General features: G+C 41.8%; 1 protein-coding gene across 1 annotated transcript; it reads left to right on the top strand.

Moving 5' to 3' along the window:
• Positions 1-14,661: 14,661 nt before the first annotated feature.
• Positions 14,662-19,091, top strand: LOC135743433 (nectin 1a-like). The gene is made up of 6 exons (XM_065261143.1): positions 14,662-14,793; positions 15,222-15,593; positions 15,670-15,775; positions 17,635-17,660; positions 18,003-18,034; positions 18,229-19,091. Exons 1-6 carry the CDS (start codon positions 14,733-14,735, stop codon positions 18,259-18,261), a joined length of 630 nt encoding a protein of 209 aa, XP_065117215.1. The 5' UTR covers positions 14,662-14,732; the 3' UTR covers positions 18,262-19,091.
• Positions 19,092-19,093: the final 2 nt, after the last annotated feature.

The raw sequence follows: 19,093 nt of genomic DNA, 5'->3' as shown, positions 1-19,093 counted from the left end.
TCTTTGTGTTCCTGCAGAGCTATTTATGTGTCTCATCCTCACACAGCCTCCAATCACAGTTTGCTTACTTAATTCATTTCACCTGTGGCTCGTAAGGTCCCGATTGTGTTGCCCTGGAAACCAGGAAGTACTGGTGTGTCGTCAAATGCAGCCTGGGCGGAACCAATCTCTGTCACTTTTGGTTCCGCCCTCCAATAGTCACCCTGTGACATTTACAGTGCGCAATATAACATGTGTTCATGTTTCAAGTGTAAAAAACTCTGTTTTTTCACACAATTTACTTATCTCTATACCGCTGTTTTCACTGTCCTAAAAACGGGCTGATGTTGTTCTATGAAGTCCCTCCTTCAGAAATACGTAACAAGTTCTGATTGTGTAGTTTGTTTAGTGTGTTGTGATTCGATAGCAGCTTAGCTGGCGACTGATGTATTCCTGTGGGCGGAGTTTAGTCAAAAAACTGTTCTAGTGACGTCATTAAAGCAGGAAGTAGAGGGCTGTAGTCCAAACCGACCGTTAGCTGGCTTTGAAAGGTAAATTCTGTTATAGAAAATATATCGCCTGGCAGTGAACTTTAAGCTTTTATCATTTTACAGGTATTATTTACGCTATTATAGCAACATTACACACTAACTAGGGTTTAAAAAAATGGGACCATGAAGAACGTGACTTTTAACATCCACAGAGCATTGCACACAAAGTTCAGTGTGGTTAAAGAAAAAGGTACAGACTATAAAAAGGTAAGAAAGATAATGTCTCTTGGAGATTTTGTAATGTGTTTCACCTACTGACATTGCCATTTAAATAAATATAGGATTTTAAAAGTCTGCAGTTAAGAACTTAGATGTACATACAAAATAGCACAGCAATAAGAGTCAATAAATAGATAGAAATAAAGTTTATTTTAAAAAAGCTAATTTAATAGGTAAGACATTGCTTGACATTACAGTTTTCTATATAAGCGAAGTTATCCCTCTTACCTTTAACTACTAATAGATGTCTTTGAGAGACATTTATCTTTGTGACATCATTGTGGGCTGTGCAGATGTAATCTCCACTGTGTGTGATGTCACTCTTATCAATGGTAAATGTGTTTGTGGTTACACCGGTGTCTGATCCATTAAACCTCCAGGTGAATGAAGCAGAAGGTACAGAAATGGCAGAGCAAGACAGTGACACAGGACGGCCTAAATCCACTTCATTCGGACCATCAATATAAACATCTTCTGGTCCATCTATAACACAGACAAGAGACTCATTGTTAGATGTGTAAACAGAGAATTACAGAATTGAGATATTTCATCAAGTTCAAACTCAAATCTTGATGTTTAACTGCTCACAGTTGATGACTGAGGTTTGCAGTATCAGAGCAGGGTTTCTTAATGTCCATTGATATTCTCCACTGTCTGATCTGATCACTGGACTGATCAACACTGATCTGTTATCAGATGAGAAGATGACTCTGTTGATGGGTGTCAGTGGATTTTTATCTTTCATCCATTTCACAGAAGTGATGTCACCGCTTCCTTTACAGGTTAACTTAGCACTGGATTCTTCCTCTATTAATGATTCTTGTGGACCGATGAGTGTTGTGTCAGATAATGTTTCTGTGTGGAGAAGAGAGAAAACACAAAAGCACTGCTTGTTTGTTTGTTTGTTTGTTTGTTTGTTTGTTTGTTTGTTTGTTTATTTGTTTGTTTTTAAATAAAGCAAGAGAGTCTGTGGTTTGCATGTGGTTTGCATCTGTTTTTCGGGTTACTACAAATATTGGTAAATAACAAACAGACACTTAAACACTCTAAAATGCTGCATTGTTTCAACTTATGTTTGGGTTAAATGTGGACGAACATACTGTATCTGTTAGATTCAAAATAATTACAAAAATTTAAAAATTAAAACCCATCAAATAATGCAAAAATACAATGCATTCATCCTGTAGTTTATGCTGGGAACTTGAGAAAAATTCTGTGTATCCTTAAATTAAACATAAACACATTTAAGTAAATTGTACACCACCACAGACAAAATTAAGTCAATATAACATAGGCTTTACCTTCTGTTTGCCAGTTTTAATGCCATTGCAATTTGCACCAATTATTCAAAATCCTAAATCTTGATAATAAACAAATATTTATGCTGCTAAAGAATTCTTTACCATTTGTTTTTATTTTTAAAAGTATTTTTTCATTACCCCTACCACCTATTAGTACATGCTTTATTAAGCCTATGCTCAAATAATAGTTATAGCAACAGACTCACCATACACTTTGAGTGAAGTTTGTCCTATATGGTTTTGGAGATCACTTGTTGCTACAGTCAGCCTGTATGTCCCAGAATCATTCAGCCTCAGGTTCTTGAGCTCCAGAGCAGCAGTGGTGGGGTCCAGATCAACTCTGCCTTTATATTCTGGATGTACATTTTTCCACCAGTGTCTGAGAGAAGAATAGTAATCACTCCAAAAGTCCATGTAATTAATTTAATCTGTGAAGAAGTGTATGGTGGGTCTTCAGGGGCGAGCACTACGCTTTTTCCTGTTGCCCCATTAAACTCAGGAAACTGCAGATTTTCACCTAAACATCCTGTTTCCAAAATAGAAAGATGATGAAACTATTTTTTAAAGATTATGAGCAACAGACTTTATTGAAAGAAAATCTGTTGATTACGTGTAGTAATCGACAGGCTTACATTTGTTATATTTCCTGCAGTTAACTACAGCTTGACTCTTTATCAACAAACATTAAAGTGTTTAAAAGTCTTACCAATGCACAAAATCAATAATATCCCATACAAACCAGTAGGAAACATCATGACTGAGCTGTCAGTTGTTATGAGTCAGAAATAAGCTGTATTATCTAGCTGTACATCCAGAATTCAATTAATGATAAACCCATGTTATTAAATAAAGATTGAGCTTTGGCCCACCCAGAATATAACTTCACTTGTGAAATCCCGTCATAAAGTGGTTTTAATCATTTACTTTATTGAAATCACTTCCCTTATGTTTCAGTTTTGCTTAAAGGGAAAGTTTATCAAAAAATGAAAATTCTCTGAGCGTTTAGTCACTCTCATATAATTATTGTAATGGTGCAAAAAGTCAAACTTCAGAGCAGGGCCGCTGGCCAAATGGGTGCCCAGTGGTGCCCTCTTTAGTTAACCCACCCCCAAAAAAACATCACAAACAACTACATATGTGTGAGAATAGAAGTTTATTAAAATACTATTGATATCATTTATAATTGTATTTTGACAGCAACACAATTATACAAATATGCAATTATATATATTTCCGCATCTGTACCTGTGTAGTTAATGAACTTATGTGACAAAGCTAATCTTACGTGTCAGTATAAATCCAAGCAATTTTTGGGAATTACTAAATGTCTTTCTTGTAAGTAAATTAAAAGTCAGCTTTAAGAAAGCAGCTCATGTCTATTAAAAAAAAAGTTGGGATGTATGGTTATGTTCTCAATAATACAGGTGTTTGATTGATTTAACACTCAAGCATTCAGTTAATCAGGTTTTGATAATTCAAATAATAGTTAAAGGTGTAGCGGAGCATTTTCTCGAATTTTAGAAAAGAACCGCCTTCTCCACTTTTTAAAAAAATGCAATTGCACAACACTCCTGATTGACAACTAGGAGGACCAATAGTCTTGATGATCCACCCGGAAAAAAAATGCTCCAAAATACATTTAAGTGTAATAATTAGCAGATACAAAACAATGAATGTCTTTAGCATAGATATATTTACCATGCTGTTTCAAACACAACGCAGCACAATGTCATTTAAACAACTGAAGTTACATGATATAAATGGGAACATTGTTATACTAAATCAGGCATATGAGTTGGTGCTGTCAGCAGCCAAAGCTATACATTTACACAGGCCTGTAAATGTGAACTGACCTGAAAGTGATGCATGGGTTTTATTTTGGACTTTTCTATTTGAAGACAAAAATGCAGTGTCTCCCCGGAGATGCAGTCGCTGTTCATCAATTGCAAATGGATGGCATATGATATCAAAGTATCGCGAGAGGAGACAGCTAGAGGTTTTCTAATTACTGTTGCTGTACTTTTATTTTTTTCGTGGGTCGATCAGCACAATGCCATCCTACAAAAAATATATTTTTTAAAACGTACCCCAACTCTGGCTATATCCTCCTTGCTGGAGTGTGACGTAATTAGGGTCATGTGCGATGGATCATGTATAAACCAATAAGGTGTCGGAATGGTTTATACTTCTCATCCAACCACACTCACATTCATTCGGATGGCACAATTTATCTGGATAGGTTTTTTTTTATGAAAACAAGCCAGAATGAAATAGGAGTAAGAAGGCGATTTTTAAAATGTAAGGAGTAGAAAGTACAGAAATTGTGTGAAAATGTAAGGAGTAGAAATAAAAAGTTGGCTGAAAAAATAGCTCCAGTAAAGTATAGATACCCAAAATTTCTATTTAAGTAAGGTAACGGAGTATTTGTACTTCGTTACTTGACACCTCTGATGATGCACATGGTGCACGTGGTTCACATGACGCAACAAACACATATTTTGAAATGACGAGCAACACATGCCATTCTGAACACATACAGTATTTTGAATTTGCGCCCATCGGAAGACACCGGGGAGTACAGAGCAATCGCCATACCCTGGCATTCAGACAGAAATTAATAGGCTATTATGGTCATTAACAATTATTTTTAGGTGAAAATATCTTAACATTAGTACGCCGCAAGAGCCGACAGGAAGATGACATCAAAGTACAGCAAGAGCGATTAAAATGCAAACTCGAATCGTCCTTGCTGCATGAATTTGAACAAAACTTAAAATAGCATAATGATGACTGCTGTGGTTGTAATCATGATTGGACCTCACTTATACATTGTGGGAAGTGTAGTTCTTTACATGTGTTTCACAATTAAAATCCTCTTTTGTATTATCATTCAGACTTGTGGTTCCAATCAGTGGGTCACTACGATGTCACTTCCTTCCTTCAGGGAATGAAGGTTACATACCCGAGACGTTCCCTTTCAGTTGGTCACTACGATGTCACTTCCTTCCTTCAGGGAATGAGGGTTACATACCCGAGACGTTCCCTTTCAGTTGGTCACTACGATGTCACGTCGTGACCAACGAATTGGGAATCCCTACCAAAATGCCACTGCAGCTGATCATTCCAGTGCCTGTGTAAACCTTTCATCTTCTATCTTTAAGAGGCGGAACCTGGGCTTACTGCAGAAGGCCTGTCACTACTTGTTCCTAAATTCACGGTAGTGAACTAGGCAAACTGGGAAGCGAACCTGTCTGGGCAGAACTAGGAATGCTGCATAGCTACCCCTAAAGGCGGTACCCTTGGGTGGCATATGAAAGATCCAATATAGGGTCTTTTCACATATGAAAAACTCCCAAAGTAATATCACATACTAGAGAGAGAGAGAGACACACACACACACACATCTTTTTGTTTGCACATTATTCAGAGCCTTATAATATTAGGAAATATTAATATTTACAGATACGTGTCTGTTACAGCACAGTGAGAGCAGATAAAACAGAATTTTTTTGTCAGGAATTGGCAGGAGACTAACCCAGGCGCAGACAGCAATACACAGAGAAGACTTAATTTATACAAAACAGGAAAAACAAAAACCCATGATGGGGCAAACAACAAAAAGGGGGGGGGGCATAAGGAAGTTCTGGGCTCTTGGCTGGGTCAAAGGTGAATCTTCCACAGGTAACTAGGGCTTTAAATTTTCCTCCTCAGGTTCGTGGCTGTAAGCAGAGATAAAAATTACACAAGTGACTGGGACTTTACTTTTCCTCCTCAGGTTCGTGGCTATAAGCAGAGGTAAGAATTTCACAGGTGACTGGGACTTCAACTTTTCCTCCTCAGGTTCGTGGCTGTAAGCAGAGGTAAGTTTTGCACAGGTGACTGGAACTTTTCCTTCCCACAGCGAGGTGACTGGAACTTTTCCTTCTCACTCCTTAGATTCTTTGCTGTAATTTCCCACGACTCCTCTGGCCTCGAAGTGGCTTCTGTCAACACAAGCAAAGCAATACACTGCAAGCTTTAGGTGTACACACACACAATGAAGACCAAGACTCACCCACGGCACTCCACACACTTTAAGTGAACTAAGGACTGAGCCAAACTCCACCTGGATTTGTCGTGTGGTTGGTTAGGCAGTGTTTCTTCAAGGAGGGGAAAAGCACCTAAATGATGGACGCCGGACCTCTTGTGTTTACTCCTAATTGTACTCCCCGGCTCACCCACGTTTCTCTCCACAGTGGGGCCGCAACCTGTTAATTGAACTCACAACACACGTTAGGTAATATACCCTCTTCAACACTACATAGTACCATGGATAGTGTTACTCACGTGCGATGGCAATATTTCACAACGCTGGTTTCCTATATGGACTTCCAGTATTACTCCCCGGCTCACCCACGCTTCTCTCCACAGTGGGGCCGCAAACTGTTCATTGAACTCACAACACACGTTAGGTAATATACCCTCTTCCACTCTGCACAGTACAATGTACAGCGTTACTCACGTGCGATGTCAATGCTTCACAGCGTTGGCTCCCTATATAGACTTCCAGTATTATGTCACACAGGTCGGAGCGGACCAGAGATAGCTAAAGGGTCACGCCCCATCCTAGTTTCCACCTCGAGGAGGTTCCAAAAGCCACCCCAATGACCAGACAAACAGAGTATTCTACGTTTAAAATAAATCTTTATTTAAATATTTAAAAGTGAGTGGAAAGGGGAAAAGGCAAATTAAAACAACTCTTTCTCTTCTTGCTCCCAGGACTGAATTCTGCGTGGAGCAGAGGGTGGAACTCCTATCTAGGGGCTCTCTGCTGTCCGTGGCGCCCTCCGCTTCTCCTGGAGGCAGAACAAAGGAAATGCAATGAGTATTTGGTTCAGTGTTTTCCGGCTACTTGCCACCTGTGTTCATGGAGATCGTGTCTGAGGTGGTGTTTTCTCTTCTCGCCCTTAGGGGTCTCTTCAGGATCGTGTTGGAGCAGGGGTCGAGGATCTGCGTTCCAGGACCTCTCGTCCTTCTTCGGAGTTGTACTGCAAGATAGAGGTAAGTGGCACCACAAGGGTAAGTTCTTCGTACACTGAGGCTTTTCGTTCCTCCTCACAGGCGTACTGGAAACAGCGATAAGTTATACTTCACAGACCTAAGTTGTACACAGACTAGAGCTTTCCGTTTCTCTTCACAGGCATGCTGAGAACAGAGGTAAATTACACTTCATAGACATAAGTGATACACCGACTGGGGCTTTTCGTTCTCTTCGCAGGCGTGCTGAAAGCAGAGGTAAGTTACACTTCATAGGCACAAATGATACACAGACTGGGGCTTTTCGTTTCTCTTCACAGACGTGCTGAAAGCATAGGTAAGTTACACTTCATAGGCACAAATGATACACAGACTGGGGCTTTTCGTTTCTCTTCACAGACGTGCTGAAAGCATAGATAAGTTACACTTCATAGGCACAAATGATACACAGACTGGGGCTTTTCGTTCTCTTCACAGGCGTGCTGAAAGCAGAGGTAAGTTACACTTCATAGACACAAGTGATACACAGACTGGGGCTTTTCGTTCTCTTCACAGGCGTGCTGAAAGCAGAGGTAAGTTACATTTCATAGGCACAAGTGATACACAGACTGGGGCTTTTCGTTCTCTTCCAGGTGTGCTGAAAGCAGAGGTAAGTTACACTTCATAAGCACAAGTGATACACAGACTGGGGCTTTTCGTTCTCTTCACAGGCGTGCTGAAAGCAGAGGTAAGTTACACTTCATAGGCACAAGTGATACACAGACTGGGGCTTTTCGTTCTCTTCCAGGCGTGCTGAAAGCAGAGGTAAGTTACACTTCATAGGCACAAGTGATACACAGTCTGGGGCTTTTCGTTCTCTTCCAGGCGTGCTGAAAGCAGAGGTAAGTTACACTTCATAGGCACAAGTGATACACAGACTGGGGCTTTTCGTTTCTCTTCACAGACGTGCTGAAAGCAGAGGTAAGTTACACTTCGTTGACATATGTTGATATCATACCTCACCCAACGCTCCTCCTCGAGGGAATGGACTAGCTCTCCCCCTCCTATCTGGTTCCAGGGGTACTGAACAGGGGCGAACTCTTTGAAGAGGCTCCGCACGCAGGTGGTTAGTATGAATAGCTGCACACAACAATGGCCTTCGGCCCAAACAGTAAATACCAATAGGTTACTCACTCTGGTGGACAACGTGATTCACCACCGCCCTCTCTCAAGATCAGCGATGGTTAACGTGGTCACACTGAAGATCCTGATATTTATTTCCCTTCGCTTTCACTGGTCTAGCCTCAACGTGTTGGTATTCTCACACGGGGTCTCTGGGCTAAGTGCAGCCTCTATCTCTAAAAGCACAGCACTGCACTGCAAGCTTTAAGGCTCCACCAGACGGGACGAATTTAAAATCGTCGGCCGATTTTCCAACTCTGAGAGACCCCACACACGGCGATAAAACATCGCGGGTCTAACAGTTTTGGTCGTACAGTTAGTGGTGCGCCGCCACATGGCAAAATCAACACATCACACACGAACCGATTAGACTCCCGAGCAGTCCCAGGTCAGACGGGAAATCTCTCGAGATCAAACGTGATTTCAGAGTAAACAATCATGGCGGACGAAGAGGATGCTGTGGCGATAGTTTGCAGTTTGTTTTTATCCGGAAAAAAAACGTTCTTAAAAAAAAAAAAAGGCGATGGTCAAAGAAGTGGAGACAAGACAACGCGAGCATGGACTATACTTGCTACATCATGATATGGAGGTGAGTTGTTGTGACCCGTGATTTTGTTTACATGACACCGGTACATCCTCGCTTCCTCGTCACCTCGCTTTCTGATTGGCTACACGTCACAGTCCACAGGCTGCATGCTCGTTTGTCCCCGGGAGACACCACACACGAGAAGAAATCGGGCCAAAAAAATCCAACATGTTGGATATCCCCGATTTGAGATCGGAGCGGTCCCGAGGTGCTTCCGAGTAGACGAGAGCAGTCTAAACACACCACACACGGCAAGAATATCTGATTAGTTTATTTTACGATTATCGGAGCATCCTTAAGATTGTCGGAAGGGGTGAATCGGGGCTAAAATCGGCCTAATTATCCTGCCGTGTGAACCAGGCATTAGTGTACATACACAAAATAAAGGTCAAGACTCACCCACAGCATCTCACACACACTTCGTGAACTAAGGATATGGCCCGCTCGGTCCCAGGTCTCTCGTGTGGCTCGTCGGGCGTGGTTTACAGCACAAAGGAAAAGGTGTTTAGGGTTTGTCGATGGATCTCCTGTCCGTTCCCAGTACGCGTCAATCGGCTCGCCCACACTCCTTTTACCAGTGGGGCTGAAACTGTATAATAACACTCCCAACACACTTCAAACAATTCCTCCTTCTCAAGGTTTGTATGATACTCCGAACGTTACTCACATGTCAGCACCTCAATGAATCCATACTGTTTATCCTCCTCAACCCAGTTGCGTAGTACATCGATCTCCTTTTCACCCAGTCACCCTCAATATGAATTTCTCCTAGCTGGAACTATTTGCAGTCTTCCACTTCTTTCCCCAAGGGAATAGTTTCGTCACACACCAGCCTACAGAGCAGCCAAACAAAGCACAACAAAGCACCATAACAGGCACAACAGAGAAGCACACCATTTGTGTTTTCAGAGCTCTTTTTATATCCAGCTCCTCCTCTTCAGTATCCTATCAGCGATCGCTTCGTTTATTATCCCCACCTGTATCTAATACGGGCTGATTTGTCTTCGGGGGAAACCCGGAAGTTCCAGTGTTTTCGCTTCCTTCCGGGCGGAACTCATTGTCGGGTGGAACCCATCTTCCCTACTTTTTGTTCCGCCCTCACAAAACGTCACCTTGTGACATCCTCCCCCGCCGAAATGGTTCTAGTCCCTAGAACCTCTTCCTGTGACCCACTCACCGTAACGGGGCGGTGGCTGCCCACAGTTCTCACGCTGGGGCCATCGTGGGGGGGACTCAGGTTCGGCTCTAGCAGGTAGGTTCTCCGGCTCCCTTGGAGCCTCCCGGACGGGAACGTTAGCCGGACCCCTCGGGACTATTGCCCATCCTCCAATCCAGGGGGCTACAGGTGCTGGCTCCCTAGGAGCTGCGTCTACGGGTAGTGGTGGATAGTTCGGACAGGGGCGGATCATGTTCCGGTGGACCACCCGTTCTGGCCCGGGCTTCCCTTCTGGCCTGATCGTGTATACCGGCTGTCCCGGCCTCTGCTGACTTAGGACAACATACGGCGTGGCCTCCCACCTGTCACTCAGCTTCCCCTTCCCCGGTCGCCGATTGTCTCTCACTAGGACCCCCTCTCCTGGGAGCAAGGGGGCTTCCCGTGCCGTCCGGTCATACAGCCTCTTGTTCCTTACCCCGGCCGCCTGGATCCGCTTAGTGACCTGTTCGTAAGCAAAATGGAGGCGCTGATGATGTCTGCCCACCCACTCGGTCAAGCTCCCTTCTTCTTCGTTCCCGGTTGCTCCCAACAGCAGGTCTGTGGGTAGTCGAACGTGCCTGCCAAACATCAGGTAAGTGGGGGCATACCTCGTGGTACTATGCACACTATTGTTGTAGGCTTGTAACAAGCTCGGTAGTGCACTCACCCAGTCGTCCTGGCACCTCTGGTCTAGCGTCCCCAATAATCCCAGCTAGGTCTGATTGAATCGCTCGCACCCTCCATTTCCCTGGGGGTGGTAAGAGGTCGTGTGCGTCTTCGTACAGCCATACAGTTGGTACAGCTCCCGGACTATCCGGGACTCGAAGTTGGTCCCCTGGTCTGAGTGGAGGAACTCCGGGCACCAAAATGGCTGGAACAATGCTCTCCACAGTGCGGTGGCAGTTGTACTCGCCGTCTGGTCTAGAGTGGGGATCGCCCAAGCATACTTTGTAAACAGGTCAGTGACTACTAGTATGTTTTGATATCGGTCCGTGGGCCGGCCCAGCGTCAGGTAATTCATCGCGACGATGTGGAGGAGAGCCTTGGCGTTAATGGGGACCATGGGTGCTTGTACTTCCGGTCGAGATTTAAACAGAGTACATCTTGGGCATGCTTGAATGAATGAATGTACTCACCGAGGTCTCCATTCCCGGCCAATAGAAGTGCCTACGTAACAAGGACACCGTGCGTTCCTGTCCTTGGTGTCCCATTCCGTTGTGGTATGCCGTCACCAATGCCTGTAGCTGACTCTGTGGCACCACGATCTGACAGATGTCTTCGCCTAGCCCCGGGTCCCTGACGGTCCTGCACAACACACCTTCACGCAGTTTAGTCTTTCCCACTGCCCCAACACTTTACGACCCACCTCTGATTGTTCTTGCCTCTCTGCTGGGGTCGGCCGTCGTCCTTGTTCCAGCCACCTGCTCACGTTCCGCAGCTCCCTGTCTTCTTGTTGCCGGGCCCTCCAGCGATTAGGGTCCCACCCCCAACTCGCGGGCACCGTTTCTGGTTGGCTTCCGGGTGCCTCTACGATTCCAACCATCAATTCTCCCTCTGTTGGTTCCTCTTCCGAGCCCGTCGTGCCCCTTGGGTCTCCCCTCCTTGGTAGCCGGGACAATGCATCGGCGTTGGTGTGCTCCCGCCCAGGGCGATACTGGAGCTGGTAATCGTAGTTCGCCAGCTGGGCCGTCTGTAAATGTACCAAAGGGTTATTATCGGTTATGACCGTTACCTTGACGCCCCAAAGGTAGTCCTTAAACTTCTCCGTCAGCGCCCATTTTAATGCAAGTAACTCCAACTTGAACGAGCTGTAGTTCGAGTCGTTCCTTTACGCGGGGTGGAGGCTCCGGCTGGCATAAGCGATCCCCCGTTCTGCCCCATCTTGTCGTTGCGCCAGTACTGCTCCCAGGCCAAGGTTACTACCGTCTGTGTATAACACAAAGGGTTTAGAGAAGTCAGCATACGCCAGAATTGGAGCCTGCAGCAGTTCTTGCTTCAATGCCTTAAAGACTGTCTCACATTCTGGGCTCCATTCTACTGCTGGGGACCCTCGGCTCCGCGGCCGCCCCGTCCCGACCAACAACTGGTTCAAGGGCTTAGCAATCTTGGAGAACCCTTCTATGAATTGCCGATAGTATCCAACAAATCCCAAAAATGATCTCACTTGCCTTACTGTCTTCGGAGCTTCCCAGTCCCGCACCACCGACACTTTCTCTGGGTCTACAGCCACCCCAGCGGCACTCACCACATGGCCCAGGAACTTCACCTCTCGCCGCAGCAGATGACACTTCTCAGGCTCTAGCTTTAGGCCCTACCTCTCCATTTCTCGGAACACCTTCTCCAAGTGCTGGAGGTGAGTCTCAAAGTCTGGGGAATAGACAATCACATCGTCAAGGTAAAGACCGCCTTCAAGACCCCATTCAGACTTTTCGAATGGGGTCGTGAAGGCGGTCTTTTCCGGGTCCGCTCCGACCTGTGTGACAATTACTCCCCGGCACACCCACGCTTCTCTCCACAGTGGGGCCGCAATCTGTTCATTGAACTCACAATATACGTCAGGTAATAATCTCTTCTCAATACTTCATAGTATAAACGGAACTATTACTCACACCACTGATAACACTCTGCTGGCCTTGTTCCTTTTGCAGCTTGTCCGCCGCTGCCGATCGTCTTTGACGCTAGCTCTGGTGAGTAATCCTCAACGTTACTGTTCCAAGGGCACCCACACATGGAAACACATCCGCATTTCAACAGTAAACACTCCTCGTATACTCAGCCCAGTGACTCGTATCCTTGATGCTTCCTTCACCCAGTCGATTACAATCCTCTGTTTCTTCCTACAGGACTGCACCCAGGCCTCCGCTTCTTCCACACCGGATCGGTTTACGTGACCATACGCAGCACAGCAATGGCAGAGAAAAGCACTTTTTCCGTGGTGCTCCTTTAACAACCGACACCAACTCCTCTCTCTCGCCTTCTTCGGCCCCGCACTCTTTCCGCTCGCTTTAAAGCGTTCCCCGGATCAACGGAGCCGTCAGGCTTTTCCCTCGGAGTGTGTGGTTTAGTTCGCCCTAGGCGGAAAGGAGCTCGCCCCGGATTCATCCGCCATAGGCGGAAATGCATCTGCCCCAAGTCAACCGCGCTCTTCCTGTGTTCCTATGGATCTATTTATATGTCTCCTCTTCCATACATCCTCCAATCACAGGGTTGCCACATTACTCTACACACATGTTGCTCGTAAGCCCTGATTCGGGTTGTCAAGGAGACCAGGAAGTAAGGGTGTTTGGGAAATTTGGCCTGGGCAGAAACCATCTTCGCCGCTTTTGGTTCCGCCCTATAATAGTCACCCTGTGACACTAACACAGGACTAAATAACTACTAAACTTGACTACAAATAACATACAACATGAACTAGACTTTTACTTGAGTAAATATTCTGACACGATACTCACAGGAACAGGACAAAACAAACCAGTCAAGAACATTAAACACAAGGACTTTAAATAGGGAGAACTAATGAGGGGAACAGGTGAAAGTAATAAGAAGCAAGGGATTGGGTAAAAAGTGACGAGACATGGGAAATACGTGGGCTGGGTCTGAAAACTCTAAATTGCTGCCTTCTGCAGCAGTTTTCCAAGGCAGGAAGGCATCAAGGCATGTCCGAATCCAATGTTAGGTTTACTTCCTGACTCCTGAGATCTTGTTCCACAATTTTATGCGTGTGCCCGCATGGGGAATGTGATTGGTCGAGCATGGTCGAGTTCGAAAAAAAAATGGCGGCCAAGAAAGCGGTTGGAGCAAAAATTTTGTGTAAATAAATGTAGATTTTCACTTTTTACACATTTTAATTGCATTTCTAGCGAGAAATTAGTATTGTAGTTTCAAATATGTGATTAGTTATCACAAAGGGGCTCTCTGTTTATATTTCAAACACGCTGCCTTTGAAGTATGTCCGAAAGCATTTCTCTTAGCTGCCTTCATGCCTCCGAAGTCATTGCCTCGTGAAGCAGCGAGGCAACAAGTCAGCTGCCTAAGATTTCGGACGCAGCCGTGGCCTAATATAACCAATACTGAGGCCACGCATTTCCCACACAAAACAATGTACCGTCAGAACCCTGCCAACAAGACTAGATATTAATACAAAACCAGATTCGGTAGGATCCTCAACTTTAGCATTAGGAGAGAATGAGATGCTGATACCTGATGTCTTTCTTTCATTTGTGGAATATATTCATATGATATATCATGATGATATTCATCAAAGTGATCTTCTGTAAATACAGTACCAGCACTGCCAGTTTACAGATGTACAAAGAACAACATGTGATGTAAATATTTACACTGAATAAAACCCAAAAACAAATAAAAGAAACTGGATATGTTTATATGTCCAGTAAGCACTCATGTTGAGCATTTGTTTGTTTAACTTTCTTGATTTAAAACTGACCATGGTAAATAATCTTATAATCCAAAAATTTTAATAACTTGAACTATAAATGATGTTACTTTTAAAGTTTCAAGACATATATAAAATGATATATCTTTTTTAACTTCTCTATATGTTGTTTTGTTATTAACGTGTTAGATAGACTGTGTCAAGCAAAAACCAAAAAGAACCTTCATTTCATTCAAGCAGTAATGCTGCTACCAGCAAATACAGGAAGTGCTGTTGAAAGTCAGGTTTTTGAACTCGAGCAAAGCTTTTGTCCCTGAAATGAAAGCTTATGATGGACTTGTTTAGTAAGTTTATTCCTTTACTGCTGTCTTATACCACACTGTTAACAGGTAAGTGATTATTCATTGTTTATTCTGTTATCATTTTTATTTTAGCAAATATATTTTATTTAGCTTTTATCTCAGGTGTCAGTATAAACAGTTACTAGCACATGAAGTATCCTTTTTAAAAAATGTAAATGGCTTTGGGACACAATATCCATATAAAGACAGTGTGTTTTCATTTTGTCCTTGATTTGTATACTATTTTAATAGTTTAAAGGACTTAATTAACCACAGCACATGTGTACTTTAAAACTTTATTATCTATTACACAAATTGAAAATGGTTTTGGGGTCATTTTTTTGCTTTTACCTTTTAGTTATTGCAAACTTTCTTTTGTGTAATCTTCCTGTGCGAACAGTTTGATATCAAACTTTTTTTTACTTTTTAGTAAAATGACAGTTATGTAATTAACATATTTCTCTCCTTTAATCCAGAACTTCAGGGTCAGAGAGTTGATATTGTTTCTGAGATCAGTGTGTACCAGAGTGATGATGTCACACTGCCATGCCGCTTTGTCCATGGTCACACAGAAAATAAATTAATTCAAGTTGAGTGGTTCTGGCGAAATCCTTCCAATAAAAATGTTTCTATAAGAGTCATTCTCTTTAATGAGAAATATGGCATTTACCTAAACAACACATTCCTGAAAGACAGAGTCAACTTTAGTACAAACCCAAATCTGACCTTTGAGGCCTCCATCATTATCAAACATGTGAAATTGACTGATCAGGGAGTCTACAGCTGTGGCTACACAACATATCCTAGGGGAAAACAAATAGGAGTAACCACCTTAAAAGTGCAAGAAGGTACGAGCAGCGCTTTATAATATATCTCAACATGTAACATTGATCATTAAAAGCTTTTCTTGTGATCTCTCCACAGGTAAACTTAATCTTCTGTCCACTGCTGCTACTGCAAGGATTGTTACTGTAATCCTGATCACTGTGATTCTAACATCTGTGGGATATTTCTTCATAAATAAAAGACGGTACGTGAACATACAGTGTATAACACATGCAGCAATTATTAAAATGAAAGTCTTCACACCAGGAAAGTCCGCTAGTTCACCTGCTTTGGTCCGGAGCAAATAAAATGTTTTTTTTTTGTTTTTTTTGGTGCGGTTCGCATTCACACTGCCCTTTTTGCAAGTGAACCAAAATGTGTAAACAAAACCACATGTGTATTAAGGTCATTCATTCATTGGACAGAAATTATCAGGTGGGGGAAAGCAGGAAGAGCAATCTCATGGATATAATTCGTAATGCAATATTTGTTCTGTTACTGATTGGGTGTTATCAGCAGGTAAACCAAAATGCAGACACTATATTGAGGAGCACATGATATAATGTCATCTAAACGATAATATAATATTTTGCAAAGACAGCATGTTCTGAAAGTTGCGCTGTGCAGAAGACGGATCAGGTATGAAGTTATCAGGCTTTTGCGCCGCACAGATAAAGAGAGAGATGCGCTGTATAGGCCTACGTGGCTTTCATTATTCATACAAATAGCTATTCAGACAGTGGTCAATAGCCACGTGATGTGTTTATTTTATGTCACTAACACCCAAAGTTCATAAATAAAATAATTGTTCAAACACAATTATTTCAGTCCCTCCAGGATTTCACGATTTATTTCTGCGATCAAAATGACGGTAATTTTGTGGCAGTAATTTCCAGAAATTTGCGCAAAAAAAAGATATTTTTTCTCTCTAATTAGGATACCAATGCTTGTATAATATTAAATTAGAAGTTCTCAAGTAATTACATACTGGTATTAAGTAAACAATCAGTGATATAATAAGAACAGAGAAACAAAATGAAAATATGACAAGTAAATACAACTTCAAGATACAGATACACTGTTTGTTTTTTGATTAACCTAGACAGCTGTTATACAGTGGTTTTAAAAATTGGGTTGCCAGGATGATTTAAGGAAAATTAATCAATCCTTATCACCAACACTGAGAAAGTCACATATCACTACGTTATCTTTTTTTAAGTTTAAAGTTTTAAATTGTTATCTAGTATAATGCATTGAAGCAATATTCATTTCAATTTACTGTTTTTTAGTCCTTATATTCAGTTGTTGGAAACTTGGGACACAAAAGGCATCTGTCCACTATCATCTAATCTCAGCTTAGCAAACATGTGCGCATTCCGTCAGCGCGTAAGGCCCGATCTTTTTCCTTTCAGGCTTTGCACTTGAACGGTCCGGTCACATACACGCATAATAATAACACACAGAGTAAACACATATTATAGGGCAAAAAATGTAGCTTTGGACTTGTGGCTATTGTGCTTTAAGTCATTTTCAAACTTTTTAAAAAGCGACCGTAAAAAAACAAGATAAGGCCTACGCAACGCAACTTTCTCAGTGTAGGCGATAAGGATTGATTCATTTATTCTCATTAATATCAAACATTTATAAAATATTTATGCGCCTGAAGTGGTTAACTATTTTAATAACATTTTCCTTAAATCATCCTGGCAACCCAATTTATAAAACCACTGTATGACAGCTGTCTAGGTTAATCAAAAAAACAAACAGTGTATCTGTATCTTGAAGTTGTATATGAAGTTGAACCGCACCAAAAAAAAAAAAAACATTTTATTTGGTCCGGACCAAAGCAAGTGAACTAGCGGACTTTCCTGGTGTGAATACACCCTTTAATTGATTTTAACACACTTTTCTGATGTCACACTGTAATTTCTGGGGCATCTTCCCAAACCCTGCTCCATTTCTGACCCAAGTGAAGTCTTTTATAAGTTAAAAGTTTAATATCAGCATTTAGCATCAGGTTATCACAACAATACTCTCAACATTTCTCTTTTTATGTTCCTGCAGAAGAGCTGCCAGTACTTCTGTTAACTGTGAGTAAACATCACATGAGCTCTTTCATCAGATATTAACTGTTTCTTCTAAATTAAGAATTAACATTGCAAAATATTGCACATTTAAGTTTCATCAAATTGAGTACAACTATTAATTCTGTTAAGCACTAAAAAAATTACATTCTATGTTTCACTGACCAAAAGAGGTATTGAGGTATTCATTAAGATCTAATAAACTGGGCTCCATGTTGTCTTCTTTCCTCTCACACTTTTTCTCGTTCATCCACACTTCTACATTTCTGACTTATTTCCTCTTTTCTGAAACCATTCTGCTTAAGCTTGTATCACGCTGTTACTGACCACTTCTTTTTCTTTTTAAAGATATTACACAGAGCCCTGATGACTTACAACAGGTGAGACTACTGCTAAAATAATAACATAACTAACCAAGAGATTAAATTAATAACAGGTGTAGTAAAATCCTAAAGCTCTTAAATAAATCATAAGGTTTATCACAAGAATCAGATAGGTCAGTAGTGCTGTAAATGGCTCTTTAATGAATAATATAATGACATTTATTTACTGCTGATCTGTTTTTTACCCGTAGGGAGAAATCACATATGCTAATGTCCCAGTATAGTCAGGCAAAATCAATAAAAACACCTCACAGACTGAAGACATTGAATACGCTGCAGTTTCCTTCAGTGGTCGTTCAAGAATGACATCACAGCAAGCCTTAGCCAATCAGATTGTTTTTGGTGACCACACAGCAAAGGATGCATCTGTATACAAAGAGGTGAAAAAGATTAACTTTGATTATTAAACTTTAGATTTACCACAGGTAACTATAAAACATCACTCTTTTACATAACAAAGTGTATTTATAATTTTACAAGAGATTGTAATGTTTAATGAAAAATAATCTTGAAGCTGATCACTCAGTGTTTGAGTATACTTTAAAGTGTTAGAAATGAACTTGATGACTACAGCAATACATCCGTCTGTATGTGGTCTGTGCAAGAGCTTCAGTCTGACTGAACTTCCCCAAAAGAGGTCAAATGTACTACTTACCACTCATATGTATATTCAGCATAATATTGTAAAGATTTGCTTGCTTTTGTTTATTTGTTCATGCGCTTCTTCAAATAAAACTGATGATACGATCGTCTGCAGAAAATAGAAAACACAATTAAGTCTGGAAAAAGTTCCATGGTTTACAGTAAAAAAAAAGCATAAGAATAAAAAACTGCAAAAATTGCCCTTAACCCACCAAACTAAATAACTATAATGTTATAAATGCAATATGTGTTACACATCCATAAATGCCTCTAGAAATATGTGACCATGCCTGTAAGAAGCCATCTAAAGCCATTATTTGTGTTCTACAATACATAAAATAATGTAAAGAATATCGTGTAAAAATATAACCCTTATATCTTAAATATTGACTTCATAAATACTGAGTTTATGGT

Source organism: Paramisgurnus dabryanus, chromosome 13 (genome assembly GCF_030506205.2).
Source record: "Paramisgurnus dabryanus chromosome 13, PD_genome_1.1, whole genome shotgun sequence".
Taxonomy (NCBI): Eukaryota; Metazoa; Chordata; class Actinopteri; order Cypriniformes; family Cobitidae; genus Paramisgurnus; species Paramisgurnus dabryanus.
The sequence above is the reverse complement of the archived record's forward strand: the minus strand, read 5'-3'. Positions and strand labels throughout refer to the sequence as shown.

Bases quoted from the DNA above. Each gene is read 5' to 3' on its own strand.
- LOC135743433 (XM_065261143.1), top strand. From the start codon at position 14,733: ATGATGGACTTGTTTAGTAAGTTTATTCCTTTACTGCTGTCTTATACC. The intron at 15,594-15,669 runs GTACGAGCAGCG...ATCTCTCCACAG, and splicing joins CACCTTAAAAGTGCAAGAAG to GTAAACTTAATCTTCTGTCC. The intron at 17,661-18,002 runs GTGAGTAAACAT...TTCTTTTTAAAG, and splicing joins TGCCAGTACTTCTGTTAACT to ATATTACACAGAGCCCTGAT.